General features: G+C 40.1%; 1 protein-coding gene across 3 annotated transcripts in view; it reads right to left on the bottom strand.

The window, feature by feature from the left end:
• Nucleotides 1-17,257, bottom strand: part of NEO1 (neogenin 1) — a 389,148-nt gene that overhangs the window by 156,934 nt on the left and 214,957 nt on the right. For all 3 annotated transcript variants that reach the window (XM_090029933.1, XM_090029932.1, XM_090029931.1), the window contains exon 5: nt 5,295-5,431. In XM_090029933.1, coding sequence (XP_089886059.1) covers nt 5,295-5,431 — 137 coding nt within the window. The remainder of the gene's footprint in view (nt 1-5,294; nt 5,432-17,257) is intronic.

A 17,257-nucleotide genomic window follows, 5' to 3' on the forward strand; every position in this document is an offset into this window, starting at 1 on the left:
CCATTTGGGGAGGAATGAAGCTGTTCTGTTCTCTTGTTCGCTTTGGTTTTGCAAGTCATTCCGTCCTCTTATTGTAAGCTGCCGCAAGCCTTTGCTGAGAACAGTGGCACAAGGTAAAAAGAATCTTTCTAATAAACGGAAAAGCTGATGGTCATCTATGACACCTTCCTATTCTACTCATACACGTGAGTATCTCTTCCACTAAAACTCCTGTAAAATTTGAATGCTCTTCTGTCCCAACAATACTGGACCAATTATTGCAACATTGTTTTTTCAAGTTTTGCAGTACCTACAGTACCTACCACCTTTAGTATACATTCAGTGCAGATGCTAAAATTATGTTCTTGGCTTATACCATATCCCCCTCTGGATTCTTCTCCTAGCTCCCAAATGCCAACTGTATGAAGTTTAAATTTCCTGACTTTTCTTGCATGGCTCTAACTCCCAGCTCTCTCTCTACTCTAGAGTCCTTTAACACTTAAGGGAGGCACTGGGAGGAATGAAGTTTCCCCACTTGTCCCTTCTTCCCCCTTCTTAGCTTCCTAATGCATCCTCTCTTCTCTATTTTGAAGAGTATAAGAAAAAAATTCAGAGCAACATTAATTTCGTTTTGTATCTGGGAAGGAGCAAGATATTTTTAATGCTTAAAGATAAGGTCATCAATACTTTACGTAAAATGAATTTTATCTATCAATTCTCTACATTTACCCAAAGGTTCAGTTAACAGGCTTAACAGTTAAAATAAAGATCTTGGACTTCCTACACAGAAGCACTTACTCTCTTTATAGTTGGGAGAGGGTCTTCGTTAAGAGTCACCAACAAAAACACAATTTCCACTTCATATTCCTAACTCAGAAAAACAATGCCATTTTATGGAAACCCAGTAAATAAAGGGCGATGATGACTCACTGAATAGCCACCATGAAATGTTAGTGGAAAAACCGAGCATTTGCATCAGTACAGCCTCCATTTGAAGAACAATACTGTACTAGGAAAGAAGCTGGTCGGTCCAGGAAAAAAAATGCAGACAAAAAAATGAAGCACAAGGAACTTAAATACTCGAAGCTCAATTTTCTGAGTGCATCTCTAGTCAGTTTAAATCTCTATAATGACAGAAGAAGGTTGATTAAGTGGGATCAGAGGACCATTGCCTAGGAAAAGCTGAGATTTTTTTTTCTAGAGGAAAATGATACAATGATCAAATTACAGTTACTCCGACCAATCAACAGTTATTTGCCAGATTACAAGTAATAGAGAAATGCAATTGCTCTCCACAGTGACCTTTTAAGATAGGAGGACTTTGAAGTAATGGAAATAGCCTTACAGCTAAAATAAAACCAAAGCACCACTTTTCAAACTATATACTACAAACTACTTAATAGTTTTTGTCTAATTCCCTTGATAGAAATCAGATGGTCTTGGTGTCAAGCCTATAACAGCTGATTAGCACTAAAAGACTAAATTTCTGGAATACATTAAAGTTGTGACATCCAAATAAAAGAAAGGAAATACATATCAAATCAAAAAAAAGCATATGTCCTGCTGCACACAGTTGTTTCAGTGGCACAAAGCACCAAAAGAAGCAGCACAATCAATAGGTCAAGCCAATAGTGCAACAACCTTAACTTTTAAATTTTGTTGCTTTCCTTAGGTTATGTTGCAGACTTGCCTTGCTTTCTATTACTACCCCCAAAAAATAGAAGCCCCAAGACAATTCTGTAAAATATGTTATAAACTTTTAACCAGCAAAGCACAATACATACAAGATATTTCTTCTGGCAGGAAGTAATGCAATGCAGGGATACATTAGTGCAATGCTCCATATGGGATAATTAACCTCTCAAAAAGCAGAATATTAGCCTAGGGAAACACCAGCCTGGTACAGCTATGCTGTTTTCAGCACCCAGGGTAGCTCACTGAGAACCACTGTATTATCTCATATACATCACATACCTTTCCCCCAAAATCAGCCCTCTAAACACCAGAGTGCATCTTAAAAGGGGAAGCTGATTTCTGTTCTTTGCTGGAACAGAAGCATGGAGACACTGCTGCAAGATGGCTGCCAGATTTGCTCTAAAGCAGCAAGCAGGAGGGGTGGAGTCCAGTGTTAACAACCCTTTCAGAGCTGTTCTTAAATTGGTAACAGTTTTCAACAGTGGAAAAATTCAACACAGTCACAGAACTACCAAGCTTTTTCCATAAAAAACTGCTTAAACAGTTGTTCGAGCATTTTGCACCACTAAAATGGCATATTCCTCACTATAAACGTAATGCTTAGACATTGACTGAAGAATGTACTGGCCAAATGCTTCTTGGTCTGTGTCTGCAATGCTAATTTTTACAGTCAGTTCTGCAGAAAGTGTATAACAACCACCAAGGGGATGATCATGTAGCTTATCCTACCACTAGGGTTATGCGAAGCTTCAGTCCCCGATTTGATTTGGCGGAGATTTGGCCCAATTTGGTGGCCAAATCTCCAAATCCAAATCAAATCAGGAGACCCTTTAATCTCTCTGAATCAAATCGGAACCCTCCAAATCAATTTGGAGAGATTCAGAAAGATCCGGCAATTCAGACATAGACAAAGCTTTAAATGTTTTTTCGACATACCTCTAGGTAGCAGGGGCTCATGAGTGCTGCAATGCTGGGGTGTATGGAGCATCCCACAGAAGCATGGGGGCTCCCCAGCGCACTCGGCAGCAGACCCTGAAGCGGACCAAAAGCACTTCCAGGTCTGCCAGGGAGCACACTGGGGGACCCCCCCCCGCATCCCTCTGGCTTGGTGACTGGTTCCTCCTCGGTCTGTGGGGGGGGGGGCGGGTGTCCCCCCACAGCCGATCACCAAGCTAGGAGGATGCAGGGGGGCCCCCAGCATGCTCTCCAGCAGACCAGAAGTGGACTGGAAGTACTTCTGGTCCACTTCCTGATTCACTGCTGAGCACATGGGGGGGGGGGGCCCCCTGAGCTCCTGTGGGACGCTCCATCCACCCCAGCATGACAGCGTTCACAAGCCACGCCTGGTACCTCGAGGTATGTAGAAAAAAGATTTAAAGCGGTGCCTGTGGCCGAATCGCCAATTCTTCAAATCAGCGCTGAATCTTCAGATTTGGCTTCACCCTAATCAAAACAGGGAAAGTGATCTGAATCAATTAATCGAACCACTGCCCCCAATTCAGACCAAATCCAATACAGCCCATTTCGCACACCCCTACCAGCCATCTTTCTATTTACACTCTCAGTTATACAGCTAGTGAGTTTCACTTGAAAAAGACAAGGGAAGAGGTTGACTCGTTTCATTTCTAATTGACTGATGATGGCTCACATGCTAACAGAATGATTCCCCATACTAATATAATGATATCTTTATTCAAAACTGTCCACTTTGGAGAGCTCCAATTGTCATTGCTTTGGGCCAAATACAGACAATGACTTCTAAAAAATTTAATCTATTTTAAGTCATTTAACAACTCTCACAGACAGTGTAATAGGAAGATGGGAGAAGTCATAAAAAGAAGGATAAAAATGAAAGTTTATGTATATCAAGAATGATATTTTTCTCCACCTAAATGATCTCATCTAAGCAGCTGATGAATAATTAAGAGGAAGTTCAATGGATAATAGTTTGAGGGGCACAAAGATCATGGCATGTTGCAGTTATTACACTGTACAGATAGATAAATCTTATGTTCCAATTATGACATATCTACCGTTATAAGATCAATTAATTCTGCTATCAAGCCTAATGAACAAAATTACATAGAGATGCAATCTCTGTAACAGCACTTAGTGAGAGAAATTAAACCATCATTAAAATTCTGAGGTAAATATTTCCATGAGGGGTATCACCAGGACATGGGGGCTCCAGGTACGGAGTGAGGGGCTCCAGCATGGTCTGGGAGCCAAAGTACTGTGGGTCAGAGCAGGGCTGAGAGAAGGTGGCTTGGAGTGAGGGGCAGGGGCAGGACACAGGCATATCACTCCCCCCCATCCCACAACCATATATCCCCCCTCCGTCCCTCCCCCCCACAGGTGTCGTCTTTTTTGAAGCTGGAAATATGGTACCCCTAGGAAAAGCATGTACACAAAAAACACCTCATAATATGTCCCAGGAGAGTTTAAGCCTCGACACTCCTGGCCCCTCTGCCTTTTGCAGTGGTCTTTCCTATGCTGTGCATGGGTCATTTGGAGCAGCTCCTTGAAACAAGGGAATCTCAGCTGGTGAGCTCAGGTCCGGGGAGGAGGGGTAGGGAAACGGTGACAGCTGCTGCCAGCAGCTCTCCAGCTCCCCTTACTGGCAAAGCAAGTTCCCAGGGCACTTTTTCCCCCTCTGGATAGCTTTGCCCTGTGAGCATAAAGCAGGTCACATGGTGTGACAGCTTCCATCAAGCAATATTACCTGCAGTTTTATGAAAATAACATCTACTGGGGTTTTATTTTTACAAACTTTCTGGCATCATATAATTATTTTTTTTAATTGTTCTTTAAAAAGTAGCCTTTATAAATGGGCAACCCACTGTAAATTAATCTGTCATTCTCTGGAAGGATGCAGCATACACACCGCAGCCTGCCATTCTAGAGACTCTCCGTATACTGTGCTAAAAAAACATTGTAATTAAAATAATGTGTGCCTGAGAATCCCTGCTGAGGCATCATAGCAAGGAGTAGGCAGCCCAAATGTCACCTAACTGTCCTTGCTCCCTGGGAAATCAACCTTCTTTGTATCCCCATATGCAAAGTAACTATAAGGAAAAGTGGGTTTGGAAATATTATTACTTAAAAACAGCATTAATGAGCAACCCTACAGGTAAATTATATGCACGCAACATAAGAGGATTTTATGCTGTAAAAAACAGTATTTCAATTTATATCACCTAGTGGGTTACTTGAAGAAAGTAACATTTTTAAGGATTATGAAAAATACCTTTAGCAGTGTCCTTTTCAGGTAAGACCTAGGAGGCAATTATTAAGGTAGATCAACTTCAGTCATGACAACCTATATATTGTCCCTTTTAGGAAGGTTTATGATGACAAACATATTAACTACTGCTGTAAGAAATACACAGCAGCTATATGGTTTCTGTGATTGTCTTTGGTATGGTCAATGCATACATATAAAAATCAATGCCTCATTTGAGTAGCTACAATGTTATAAGCAAAATAATTTAAGCTACAATATAAGTTTTGTGTTTGCAAGAATAACAAATAGGAATCTGTTTGCAGCCAAGTCTTGAAACAAACACAGGAATAAAATTCATGAAGATCACTTCTTTCTGAAAGCCAAAATTTCTACATACCTAGAACTGTAAGATCTGCTTGAGCTTCAGCTGTCTCATTCCCATTGTCCACAATGCAGGCGTATGTTCCAGCATCATCTTCCGTGATATCACTGATCTCTAGGCTACCTCCCGCCAGCAAAAGAAACCTTTCAGAGCTGTGGAAAACAGGACATATTGGTAATTTTATTGACAAACGAATTTGTCCACAGTGCTGACAGAAGGAAACTATAAAGCTCTTTGTATGAAGCTGTAAGATGCACTAAAAAATTATTTTTTCTTTATCAGCTTTGCAGCTGGATTCTTTAATGGTATATCAATCTAGACAGATGGTGTTTTTGAGCTAGGGCCTTTACATTATTTTGACAATTTTGCTTTAAGTCTAAGCTTAAAGTTCAACAACATACTTTCCACACAATATTAATGTATCTTTTTACACTTTCAGATTTCAGCTCCCATGAATTAAATGCAATTCAAATTATTTTGAATACTGTAATTAAAATTCAAGAAAGATGAATGTATTTAATCACTGTCTTCAAAAGATAATCTTTACAGCACTAAAAATGCTCCAACGGTACCTCAAAAATGGTTAAGTAAAGCATATCTAAACCCAGGTGGTCACATCTACACAACTTACGAATAAATGGTTAAAAATATTTCATATTTGTATTTTTGTTAAGAAAGCCACTTCATTTTCCTCCCATATGAACAGCAAGGGCTTATTTTTTCTTCCTTTACAAAATATAATAAAATGTAAAGAGTAAATAAGTCATTTGAGAGCATTTTAGAAACATAAGCAAACAACTTTCCTTGGCATTTCCCGTCTGTAAAGGGAATTCCTCATTCCTCCAATCATACACAATACTAGCAGACAAATCACTAACAAAAAACCCCAGACAAATTAAACAAATCATGAAATCCAGTTGATTGGAGAGTCTCAAATCATCCTAAACTTCCACATAAATACAGAAAACAGGAATCTATTTGAAGACTCCGCTGGAATTAGAAACAGATTTTTCCTGATAATATATTCCTTGTCACTGATTAAAATAATGAAATTAAGTATTCACCTTGTCTATAGTTAAGTCTGATTGTTTTAGTCTACCATGCTTGACAGAATCCAAAGCACAAAACTAAGCATATTTTTATGTAAATTCAAACAAGTATAATTACATATGTTTGTAATATAGGGTGGTCAGAAAAGAAATTTCAAATTGAACAGGTGAAAAAAATGGGCAAGAAAAAATCATCAACAGAAATGCTTTCTCTGTTAAAACATTTTATGTTAGGATTACATTACTGGAAGTGGTAACTTCTCTGATTGCAAATGTAATTCATTAAGGGATTAAGGTCTATGGAGGTTTCTCCTATTTATATCCACCACTGAACACAAAAAAGATTCTTTCAAAACTGTTGTATTCAGCATTCTAGCTTGTAGACCAACTTTTCTGTCTGATGCGCTGGTTAAAAAAAGGAGGACAGACAGAGATGTATTCTGATTTAGGCAAAAGGAAGTTCTGTTTGGATGCAAATTAGAAGGCAGACCGAAAACAAATTGGAAGAACTGCAGAAAGCATGGCAGACAAGGCTCTTATACGTACAATACAGTATGCCCAGATCCAAGATGCAACAAGCTGAGGTAAAAGCAATTAAAAGGAGAAATGTAAAAGGAAGAATTTAGAGCCTTTAAAGGGTTTGTTTTTAAAAACAAAGTTTAGGGCATTAGACTGGCATACCAGGGTTCCACATGGAGGACCCTAATAAAGGAAATGTCTTGTGAAATGGTAGACTTGCATGTAAACAACAGAGCCAGCCATTCCTGCATTAGCCAAAAGAAAAAAAAGCAGAAACCTTCTAGAGAAAAGGTCCTCTCTCATAACTAGTTTGAAAAAAAAAAAAAAGCTCAAGAGGGAGGATTAAGCATGTGGAGACTTAAAGCGGATACATGTTACACCAATTAAAACAGCACATCCATGTTCACATAAATATGACGGGCTATTACTGAAGATGAAAAGGGAAACATTCTTTTTTTATTTCAATGATATATTTTGGCCAAGAAAAACATAGGGCCCCCTGACACAATTTGTATTTCTCAGACTTGGTATCATGGATGCCCTCCAGAGGGGTGTTTGCTCTGGACCCCTGCAGCCTTGCCTGATCTGCGAGAGTCCCCTGAAACCAGTCCAGGAGTGACAATCTAGACTAATGTCTGGCACCTCACCTTTGCTGATATGTTAACAAAGCTCTTCAAGATTTCCATCTTGTCTCACTTTTCAAATAGCCAGACCTTGCACTTAGCCCTTCATTCCCCATGCACAAACTCAAGAGATAAACTGGATCATATAATACCATAACAATAAAAACACAATTAATATAGAAAATCGTTACAAAACATGTCATTTCTTGCACTTGGTCTACAGAAATCCTCCTAATAGCTTGACCAAAGAATAAAGAAGGTAAAGCAGACAGAAAAGCTTACTTGTTCCCAAGGCAAGAATAAATCAAAACAAACCAAGTCTGTCCAATGTTTCAATGCACATCTGCTCTTAGTGAACTTGTCATATTAAATCCATACAAGTACATTCAAGAATAACACTGAAACTAACTTCAACTCAATTTTAGGAGATTTTTCTCTCAATATTGCCAAAATATAAGAAGTTAAGCATGGTAATTTTAGGCAAAAATATATTTTTTCCTCAACCTCAAACTCCATTGTCTTCAGCAGGCAATTCCTATCCTCCTCGGAAAGCTGTGCTTCATTTTTTCATGCGGTATGAAACCCAGCAGATTTGGGTTACTTTGAACTAATGGGAATAAAAATTCTGAAGTGGAGAACTCTTCACAGAGAATACCATTACTTTGTAACAGCCCGCGCCCTGTTAAAACAAGGGAATTCTACATCTAGGGCAGTGGTTCTCAACTGTTTTAGGCTCAAAAATGCCAACTCAGGTTTTCATTCATTTCTTGACTATGGAAAAATAATGGGAGTAATTCTGTTACAAAGAATTCAGAAAGATCAAAACAAGTTGGAATGTTTTTGATACCATGGGTTCCTATTTCAAATCTCTATATTTATCACATGAATTACGTAGGTGTTTACATATCTGACAGTCCTATTATTGGGCAGCATCCCACAGCACCCTTGAAAAAATCTCACAGCACCCCTAGATGCTGTAGGACCCTGGTTGTGAATCATCTTCGTAAGGCTTTCATAGATTGAAAATATAACAGAATTGCCTGGAATGGGGTGATCTCAAGCAGAAAGGTCGAAATCACTTGGTCAAGAACACTTTGAAAACCATCAAGCATCCAGTACAGATTATGGCTTGTTAGGATAAATGTTCCCTGAAAGATACTCCACTCAAATGTGCAATTACATTCTGCACTATTTTATGTTTCCAAATAAATTACCAGATGTTCACAGGTAAAAGACACTGCAAAAGCCTATCTTTATATGACAAAGTTAAAGAGTTATGGTGTTACAAACTACTCATTCTTAACTGAAAATGGAAGGCTAGACACAAGATAACGGCCTACATTGTCAATATCAAGTGACAAATTCTTCAGCAAAGAATGAAGCTATACTTAACAAATCTTCTTCCTCCAATACCTAAACGTGTTCAGGGACCAAGAGCATTTTGATCTGTTGCCAGTTAATTGCTTTAGGAATGAGTACAGCAAAAGTACTCAAATATGAAAAATCACCCAGTTCTAAGTCTGAATATTCTCAACCTAACTTCTCCTTGCTTCTGATCCAGAGCATAATGTTACTCCAAAAAAGGGCTACCTCTGCTACTTGAAAAATAAAATTAGAGAAAGTAGTGGGGAGACTGATTCCCCCCTGCCCACCCCCTGCCACCCAGCAGAGTACCTGGAATGATCACATTTACATTTTCGCAGCAGACAGAAAGAGAAATAAATGAGAGCCTTCCAGGCAGACAGGAAGAGAGCTTCAGTTCCATTTTCCCCAATGGAAAACTCAAGCAATTTAAGAAAACTGAAATTTCCCCAGGAAAATTTCTGAATTTGCAAAACAGGTATTCCTTGGCAATTCATTATAATGGAAATTTTCAGCTACATATATGTGCAACTCTAACATTCTTTTAACATTCTCTGTATGTGGAATCTGTATATTAGCATCATGAGTATTAGCAAATGTGTGTCCTGAATGATAAGGATTATCTTCTTCAGTATAGGCCAGAGCAACTAAATAGGAGTCGCTTTGAACACCAAAAAAGAAAAGCCGTCTTTCTGCTATAGCTTTTCACTATGTCCCTTATATTTAAATTCCTTCCAATTTTAAACCTTTTCTTTCTTTCATCTATCCATTCACAACATCTGAGAACAAAAGTTCATGCCTCTCTAAAGCTGTTAGTCTCCATAGTGCTACCCTGCCCTGCCTTCTGCCTGACTCCTTGAAATGGGGTCTTGATCTTCAACCAACTGATCATACAACGTAGTTTCAATCCTCAAAATAAATCCTACTGCTCATATTTAAAACTGTGAGCCAGTACAAGGTTCAAAACCAGGCTCTGCATTCTAGTCCACAAGGCAGAGCAGATGATGAGACAGACCTGTTATAGGAAATATTTTTAACATTTAGGTCAACTAACCCATCCTGTAGACCAGAGTAGCCCAAAGGATTCTCAAAGCAGTACTGGATCCACTGGGGGGAGCATGGACACCTGCATTCAACAGCTATGCTACTAGAGAATCCACTGCAAAGAGGGACATCTATAACAGCTGGATTTGCAAGGTTCTTAGCAGCTGTGTTGTGGAGGTGCACCAAAATCATCACAGATGCAATGTGAGGACATTTGATATATTACAGAATGTTATAATCAGGTTACAACACAGGCTAACTTATTTCTTGAGGGCACCTGAAAGGGACTTCTACATTTACCTAAACACAAAGCCAAATTCTTTCCTCCAATCAGCACGGGGGGAAAAAGGCTTCTCGTCTTACATTCACATACAAGGAAACCTCACTAAATACACTGTCTATCATTAAACTGCTACCAAAAGCAGCATGCATTCAGAAAAGGAAACCAACAATGAAGTTGATTAAATGCTGCCAACACTGAGCATCACGAAAACACATGGTCCATAAGGAGAGAACATATTGACGGGAACCTACCACAAGGAGAAGTTAGTACCACCCATCTGAATAAAATATATGGTAGTGCCCACTGCATGCAGTCCCCCTCCATTTCCAAGTCATGGTGAGCCACTACACTGAATACATTTAAACTTCCTCTTCATTCCCACAACTGAGATGTGCCTTTGTTTCCCATTTCCAATGAGTTCTGTTTTAAACCAGCCTTACATATCTTGCAAACATCACCAAACAGGGCCACAAACAGCTTGCCCAGAATCCTTCTACCACCCCCTCACTCAGTCTGTTGCATATGACTAGTGTGGCCCTGCCCTCCACGAGGTGAAGGTGAACCAGGTTGCTCTGCCCCTCATCTGCATATAAATTTCTGGAGGATCCCAGAACTCATGATGAGAACACCAAGATGCAGTCATGAGTGGGAGGCTAATTAGCACGTGGATCTTTTGTAAGGGTATTTAGAGTACACATAGACATATTGAGCAGTGCTGAGCTGTGGGATCATCATATCTTGAAACACTGTTGTCTCTGCAGGGACCCAGCCCAATGAACTATATGGCAAATCGAGCCTTTTAGCTTTGGACTAATACCATGCATAATTTCTACTCTCGCTAAGCGGGTACTGTTTAAAAGTGTGCTTATGAAACATCTGTGCTAAAATTTCCAGCAGTTTCAAGAGAGGTAAGCTGCATAAATTCTAGATGAAATAAGCCTATGGGTACTTGTAATAATTTCCATAAAAGCAAGTTAGTACAAATATGTTTATTTCAAGGTCAATGTTTTCAAATTTGCCTCCCACTTCTATGTGCTCAGGGAGAGCAGAGTCTGACAGTAAGGAGGCAGTGAAGGGGAGGCTTCAGCGGGAAGAAGTTAGGAGGCAGAGAGCAAGGGGGCTACCTGATCCCCTAGATTCATTTTCCCTGCTGTAGCAGTGGGAAGGGGACAAATTCAAGACAAATCTCCAATTATTAGATTCTAATAATTGGAAAATTATGGAAAAAATATATATTTTCTATATACAGAATCTAATGATTGGGGGTCATCTTATATTCAGGGCTGTCTTATAATCAAGTAAATACAGTACATTAGTTACAATATCCCCATATAGTAAGAAAAGTAATCCACTAAATGTCGGCTGCTTAAATTTTTGTGAATAAACAGTGTGAATTATTTTGATGGGCTACAAGTATCAATATTTGTAATCTATGCAAACATGGGGAAAAAGAACCCTTGTCTTAAATTCAAGCAGAAAATGGGCAGGGGGGCCCTCCAGATCCGGCCCCAACCCAAGCTCAGGGCTGAGTTGGAGCTGCAGCTGCAGCAGCTCTGGCTCTGACCTGGTCCTGGGGCCAGGGCTGGGGCTGGAGCCAGTGCTACCGTATGCTCCATACCCCAATCCAGTGGGGCTAGGGCCAGGACTGAAGGTAAGTGACAGCAGGGAGGTGGCAGCAGGGGCCAAGAAAGGGGCAAGGTAGGCACCACAGCATTGAGGAGCAACTGCTGGGTAGAAAATTATAACAAATGTATAAGTTTTCCATTTATGGAATCTAATTACTGAGGGTGTTGTTTTAAATTTAAAGTTGTCTTTGATTTGGGTAAATGCAGTATATTCAAAGTAGGAGAGTCAATGCTAGGAAAGTCAGATTTCTATGGGGAGTTGTCTTTGGGGTCAATGTATTTAAAAAGCCCTTCCTGGAAATCAGGTAAAATGGTGATGTTTGGTTAGAATTTCTTAAAGTTCCTCCACTGCATTAGCCAAATACTAAGAAAGCAAAATTAAGCCCTAGAGAATTTACAGTGCAGATTTTGAAATGGGAGAGGCTAGTTTAAATTAACTCTCGTCTTCTATTTCCACCACTCAACGCCATCTGAAACTTCACTTGTTAGAGGCATGTGTTCTAACACACTTCTTTTTCGAAGAGTGGCTGAGACAAACACTTATGGAACGGTGTTATGCAATGTGACAAAAGAGAAGGTTACTCTTAGTGAGCATTCAAGCCTTAACTGGGTATTTTTTTCCCCATATTTGGCTCTTTAACTGTAGTATGTTAATTTGCATGTACACAGGGGACAAGCAAGGAATATTTAACCTTAAACAAAAGCAGCACATACCCAAACTGAAAACAGTAGAATACAATATTGAGACATACTGGAAAATATTTAAATGGGAAAACAAACAAGGAACCTGCAAGTTGCTGGAGGAAGTGATGTAACAGTCCACTCGAGTAAAAACCTAACTAAATTCTTCAGCATAATTCCAAGATGCTGCAATCCTGAATGTGCAGGCTTCTTTGAATAGGATGTAATGTGAAACCCTGATGGGTCTATGGCAGGTGTGTCATATGTACAGTCCGTGGGCTGACCCAGCCTGCGGAGCCATGTTGCCTGGCCCACAGGGCTGCTAGAGGGGCCAGGAATTTGGGGACAGGGCAAGCAGGGGCAGGTTTTGCCGCCAAAATCTGGAATAAAGAGCCCCACTGGGGACATGTGTCAGCAGTGGGGACTCAGTGAAAACTGCATTAACCCCCACAAGTCCCTAATACTGCTTGCCCTGCTGCCACATTCGTATATGAGGCTGCAGGATAGAGAAGAGTGGACCTGAGGGAGTTTGGCATTCCTGGTCTACGTTAATTTAAAGATACAATGGTAACTCCTTCCTAGATTTGGAGCATCTAACTCTAGTGTGATCATATTCCATCCCAGGTAATCATTTTCCACCTTCCTGAATTTTCCTTATGTTTAAGGCATGGCTTAGTTTTCATCTATCAAAAATTGGTTACCATCACTTTACAAAATTCTCTCTCAGTACTTTGGCACTTTAATCATTCTGTGGAATATAAATTATGTTCTTACTGTAGCTATATGCTGGAAAACACATGTTATGTTTCATCCCAGTTGTAAATACAGGTTAATAGTGAATAATGCTGCAAGCAACAGAGTAAGGAGTATAGGCTACTATTCTGCTTCTACATGGTCATATTTTACTGCCTATGTTTCTCTTTTTCTAGAGCCAATGAAGTTTTGCTAGCAATGAAAGGTACCATACTTACTTGCAGACTTGCACCTTTCCCCTAAAATCAGGTCTCTAAAGCTGGGATGGGAAGCTGATTTTCCTTCACTGGAATAAGGCATGGAGGAACAGAAGCATGGAGATACTGCAGCAAGATGGCTGCCAGCTTCAAACTTAGGCAGCAAGCAGGAGGGGCAGAGTTAAAGCAGCAGCCAAAAACTGTTACCAATTTGAGAGCGATTGTGAAAGTGTTAACACTGGTCTTTATTTTTCCTGCTTAAACGTCCCAGAAAGACACTTGACAGCCATCTCACATAAGTGCCTGTCCATGAAAAAGCCAGTTATAGAACATGACTCTAGACTAAAAGATTTTGCCACATTCTACCTTTCAAAGCCAATGCACCTTGCATATAGGTGCATATGGTATGCAAGAAAACATGGTAATTGTTTTCAGCCTCATGTCTTTGATATAAAGTAGTACAGAGAAAGCTTTTGCACTTTCTGGAGGAATTATGTATATATACATGTGTTTGTGCAGTGTATTTTGAGCCTAAAGGGGAAAGGTGGCAGAGGTACAAAGCTGAGGGAGTAGTTCAGAACTATGGAATAGTTTTTTAACCTCAGGGTACAGTGTCTATATGGGCATTCCTAAAAAGGTGGGAAGTGGATGGGAGGGAAGTGAGTGGTGGTCGGCATAGGAAGTTGCACAGAATGCAGATATGGAGTTAATTAGAAGCTGTGTGAGTGAGGAAGACTGACTTGCAGAAACATAACTGGAGATGAGAAGCCTAGATTAAGAGAAAACTAAAAACAGGTGACAAAAGGGTAGTAAAGAGTACCAGTTTGTTTTTCTACAATTGAAGTGGACAATACATGGTATCTTTTCATGCCCCCATTTCCCCACCAAACTCTCACTCCCCTATCAAAATAGCTACTGATGAGACCCATACCCTGCAAAATTCTAAATTTTGATATGGTCAGTGTACAGTAGAAGACATGTGACATGTATACAAAGGCAGTGATAGCTTGCTACCTATAGTCTGCCATTTATTATGGATACCAACCACCACTGAAGGTACTGCAAATTAAAAGTACAAGTTGCCACACTGTCACAAATTCATAAATGGGACTAAAGGCTGAACCTATAAAAGAAGATCTCACTCCAGTCTGATTTAAATGATTTAAGTAACATGAACTCCAAGTTGACTAACTGATACCCATACATTGCAAAGGGTCAGTTAACTAGAATAGTAAACAGAGATGATACAAAAACTAGAACTCTTGGTTCCAAAATGATACCTTTTATTAGACCAATGGGGAAATAGCAAAAAAACCTGTCCTTTTCTGCAAGCTTTTGGGATCAACTTCAGCTCCCTCTGTGCAAAAATGAAGTTTATTTCTTACTTACGTGATTTTTTTATCATCTTGTACCATCTATACTTTCCCTAGAGCCTAATGAAGGAACTTTGATCCCAAAAGCTTGCAGAAAAGGATAATTTTCTTGCAATTTCCCAGTTAGTCTAATAAAAGGTATCATTTTGGAACCAAGAGTTCTAGTTTTTTGTATGTCTTCTTGTCTCAGACCAACACAGCTACCAAGTACACTCCTGAAACAGAGATAATAAATTAAAACAGTATATTAGGCCCATTAGCATCCTACATCAGGATGCCCAACCTCTGGCTCACAGACAGGGCAAGGGAACAGTGGCCACCCCCCACCCCACAGGGCTGGGCTCAGACCAGGTTGCCCCCTGTAGTGTGGCATGATGGTGGCTGCCTGCCGGCCCCTGACACTGGATCGGAACCACCATCTGACCCACGGTTGGATCAGGCACTGCCTATCCTGCCCACAGGAGAAAAAGATAGAGCACCACTGTCCTAGATTATCTGACAAAAAACATCTGAAATTTGTTTTCTTTTTCCCCCCTCCCAATTAAATAAGAAACATGGCTTTCATTACCTACCACATAAAACTAGTGCGCTGTAGTTTTTAATGAAAAACGTGTGTATCTTTATGTTCACTGAGAAAACTACAAGAAACAGAAACCAAATTTTATCAATCAAAACTTCTACATCCCAAGTTCTTAAAATCAGGACAAAATAATTAGTCTTCATTCCAAATATCTGGCTGCCGATTTCTCTTTCTTGCCTTAGAATACTGAATACTTGTGAGTTAAGCTACCAAAAGGTCTAGAGCAAATATCTTTTAGGATAAAATGAGAGAACGTCTTGATTTTGGAAGCAGAGTGGAACAGTCACGGTTAGGCAACCTGTGACACATGCGTCACAAGTGGCATGGACAGTTTGTGACTGGTACATGGGAGATTGGGGAATAGGCAAGCAGTACAGTAGCAGACAGGACACAGAGCATAAAGCAAAGCAACAGATCATGGAAAAGAAATCAGAGCAGCAAATTGGGCAGAGGATGGAGGTCAGACTTGCAGTCAGGGCAGGCATGGGGCTCAGGTTTTGCTGGCCCTGTCAAAAAAGTTGGCCCCCACTGATGTAGACAGTCAGATCTGAGTGATATAGAAAAGGGATGACTTGCATTAGCTTACTTCACCTGATGGTAATTTCATTACAACTTCTGTTAAGAAAACAGAAAGTTTAGCAGGCAGGTGTCAGGAAATGTCAACGTTACATCTGCATGTCAATACAGCCATCAGGTACACATTCTTTTCTAATATCTTTTATAACTTTAGATACTGGTATAAAATTATGTAATAGGGTTTTCTTTCTTGAATATTGGCATTATTTGCATTGTTACATGCCCCCAGTACATCTTTAAATTAGCTTTGACCTTAGATATAATAAAATCCCTTCTCTCAGCAGTATTCACATTTTAATGATTGCTGTCACCCATATGTTCAGTCTTGCTAAGGTACAACATATGCAATCATGTGGTAACATGAGTTATTGGGCTTATTTTTTTTTTTAAATTCCACAATTACTTTCATATGCTTAATCTTTACTATTTTGTATAGAGATTGTGCATTTTTATACAAATCAGCCACGGATTCACCAAAGGTTTCACAGGACCTGTGCATGTTATCTAAGAGCCACCACGTGACAATACAGTTTAAGAAAACTATGTTGTAATACACACACCGAGGGTACAGGATTAATGATACACAAGCAACCTGAACATTTTCACTCCCTTTTGTGACTATTAAAGACAGCCCCCCGGTGCCTGCCTTCCGAGCACTGAAATCCACCACAGCAAGTTGCTCCTGTAAACCTAAATTTAGTTCAAATCTGCTCAAAAATATAACTCATTCTCACAGGCGCTGGAATTCTTTGCCAGATAGGACAGCTTGGGAACAATGAGTTTGTAGAGTGCTCAGAGTAAGAGAAACATTGAAGGAATTCAATCTACGTGCAAAACCTTCCATAAGATGTAGGTCCTTAAAATGCTTTACAAGCTGGTCTTCTGAAGTGTTAATAGATGCCAGGCTCCTAGTAACTGAGAGGGGAAAATCCATCAGAATGGCATAACATTTTCCATATTAACATCGCTTTCAATTACACTGATTTTCCCTGCTTCTTTACCACTCCGGCCACAAGGTCCTCAGTTCTCTGCAAACACCATGCCTGGAAGACTAGGCCAACAGATGTGAATAACAGAAGAGGGAGACTGAGAGAAGGAGATGGACAGGGAGAGATTGAGACAGAGGGAGACTGAGAGAGAGGGAGTTGCCAAACCAGCAGCAACCCTGGGTATGGGACATTTTCTCTGGGAACAGACCTAGGGGCTACAAGGCTGGAAGCAGCAGCGCCACACCAGTGAACTGGCTCTAGAACAGCAGTTCCCAAACTGTGGGTCGCAACCCCAAATGGGGTCACAACATCAGCAGATGGGGT

The sequence above is a fragment of the Crocodylus siamensis genome, chromosome 15 (assembly GCF_052110815.1).
Source record: "Crocodylus siamensis isolate JL-2025a chromosome 15, ASM5211081v1, whole genome shotgun sequence".
Classification (NCBI taxonomy): domain Eukaryota; kingdom Metazoa; phylum Chordata; order Crocodylia; family Crocodylidae; genus Crocodylus; species Crocodylus siamensis.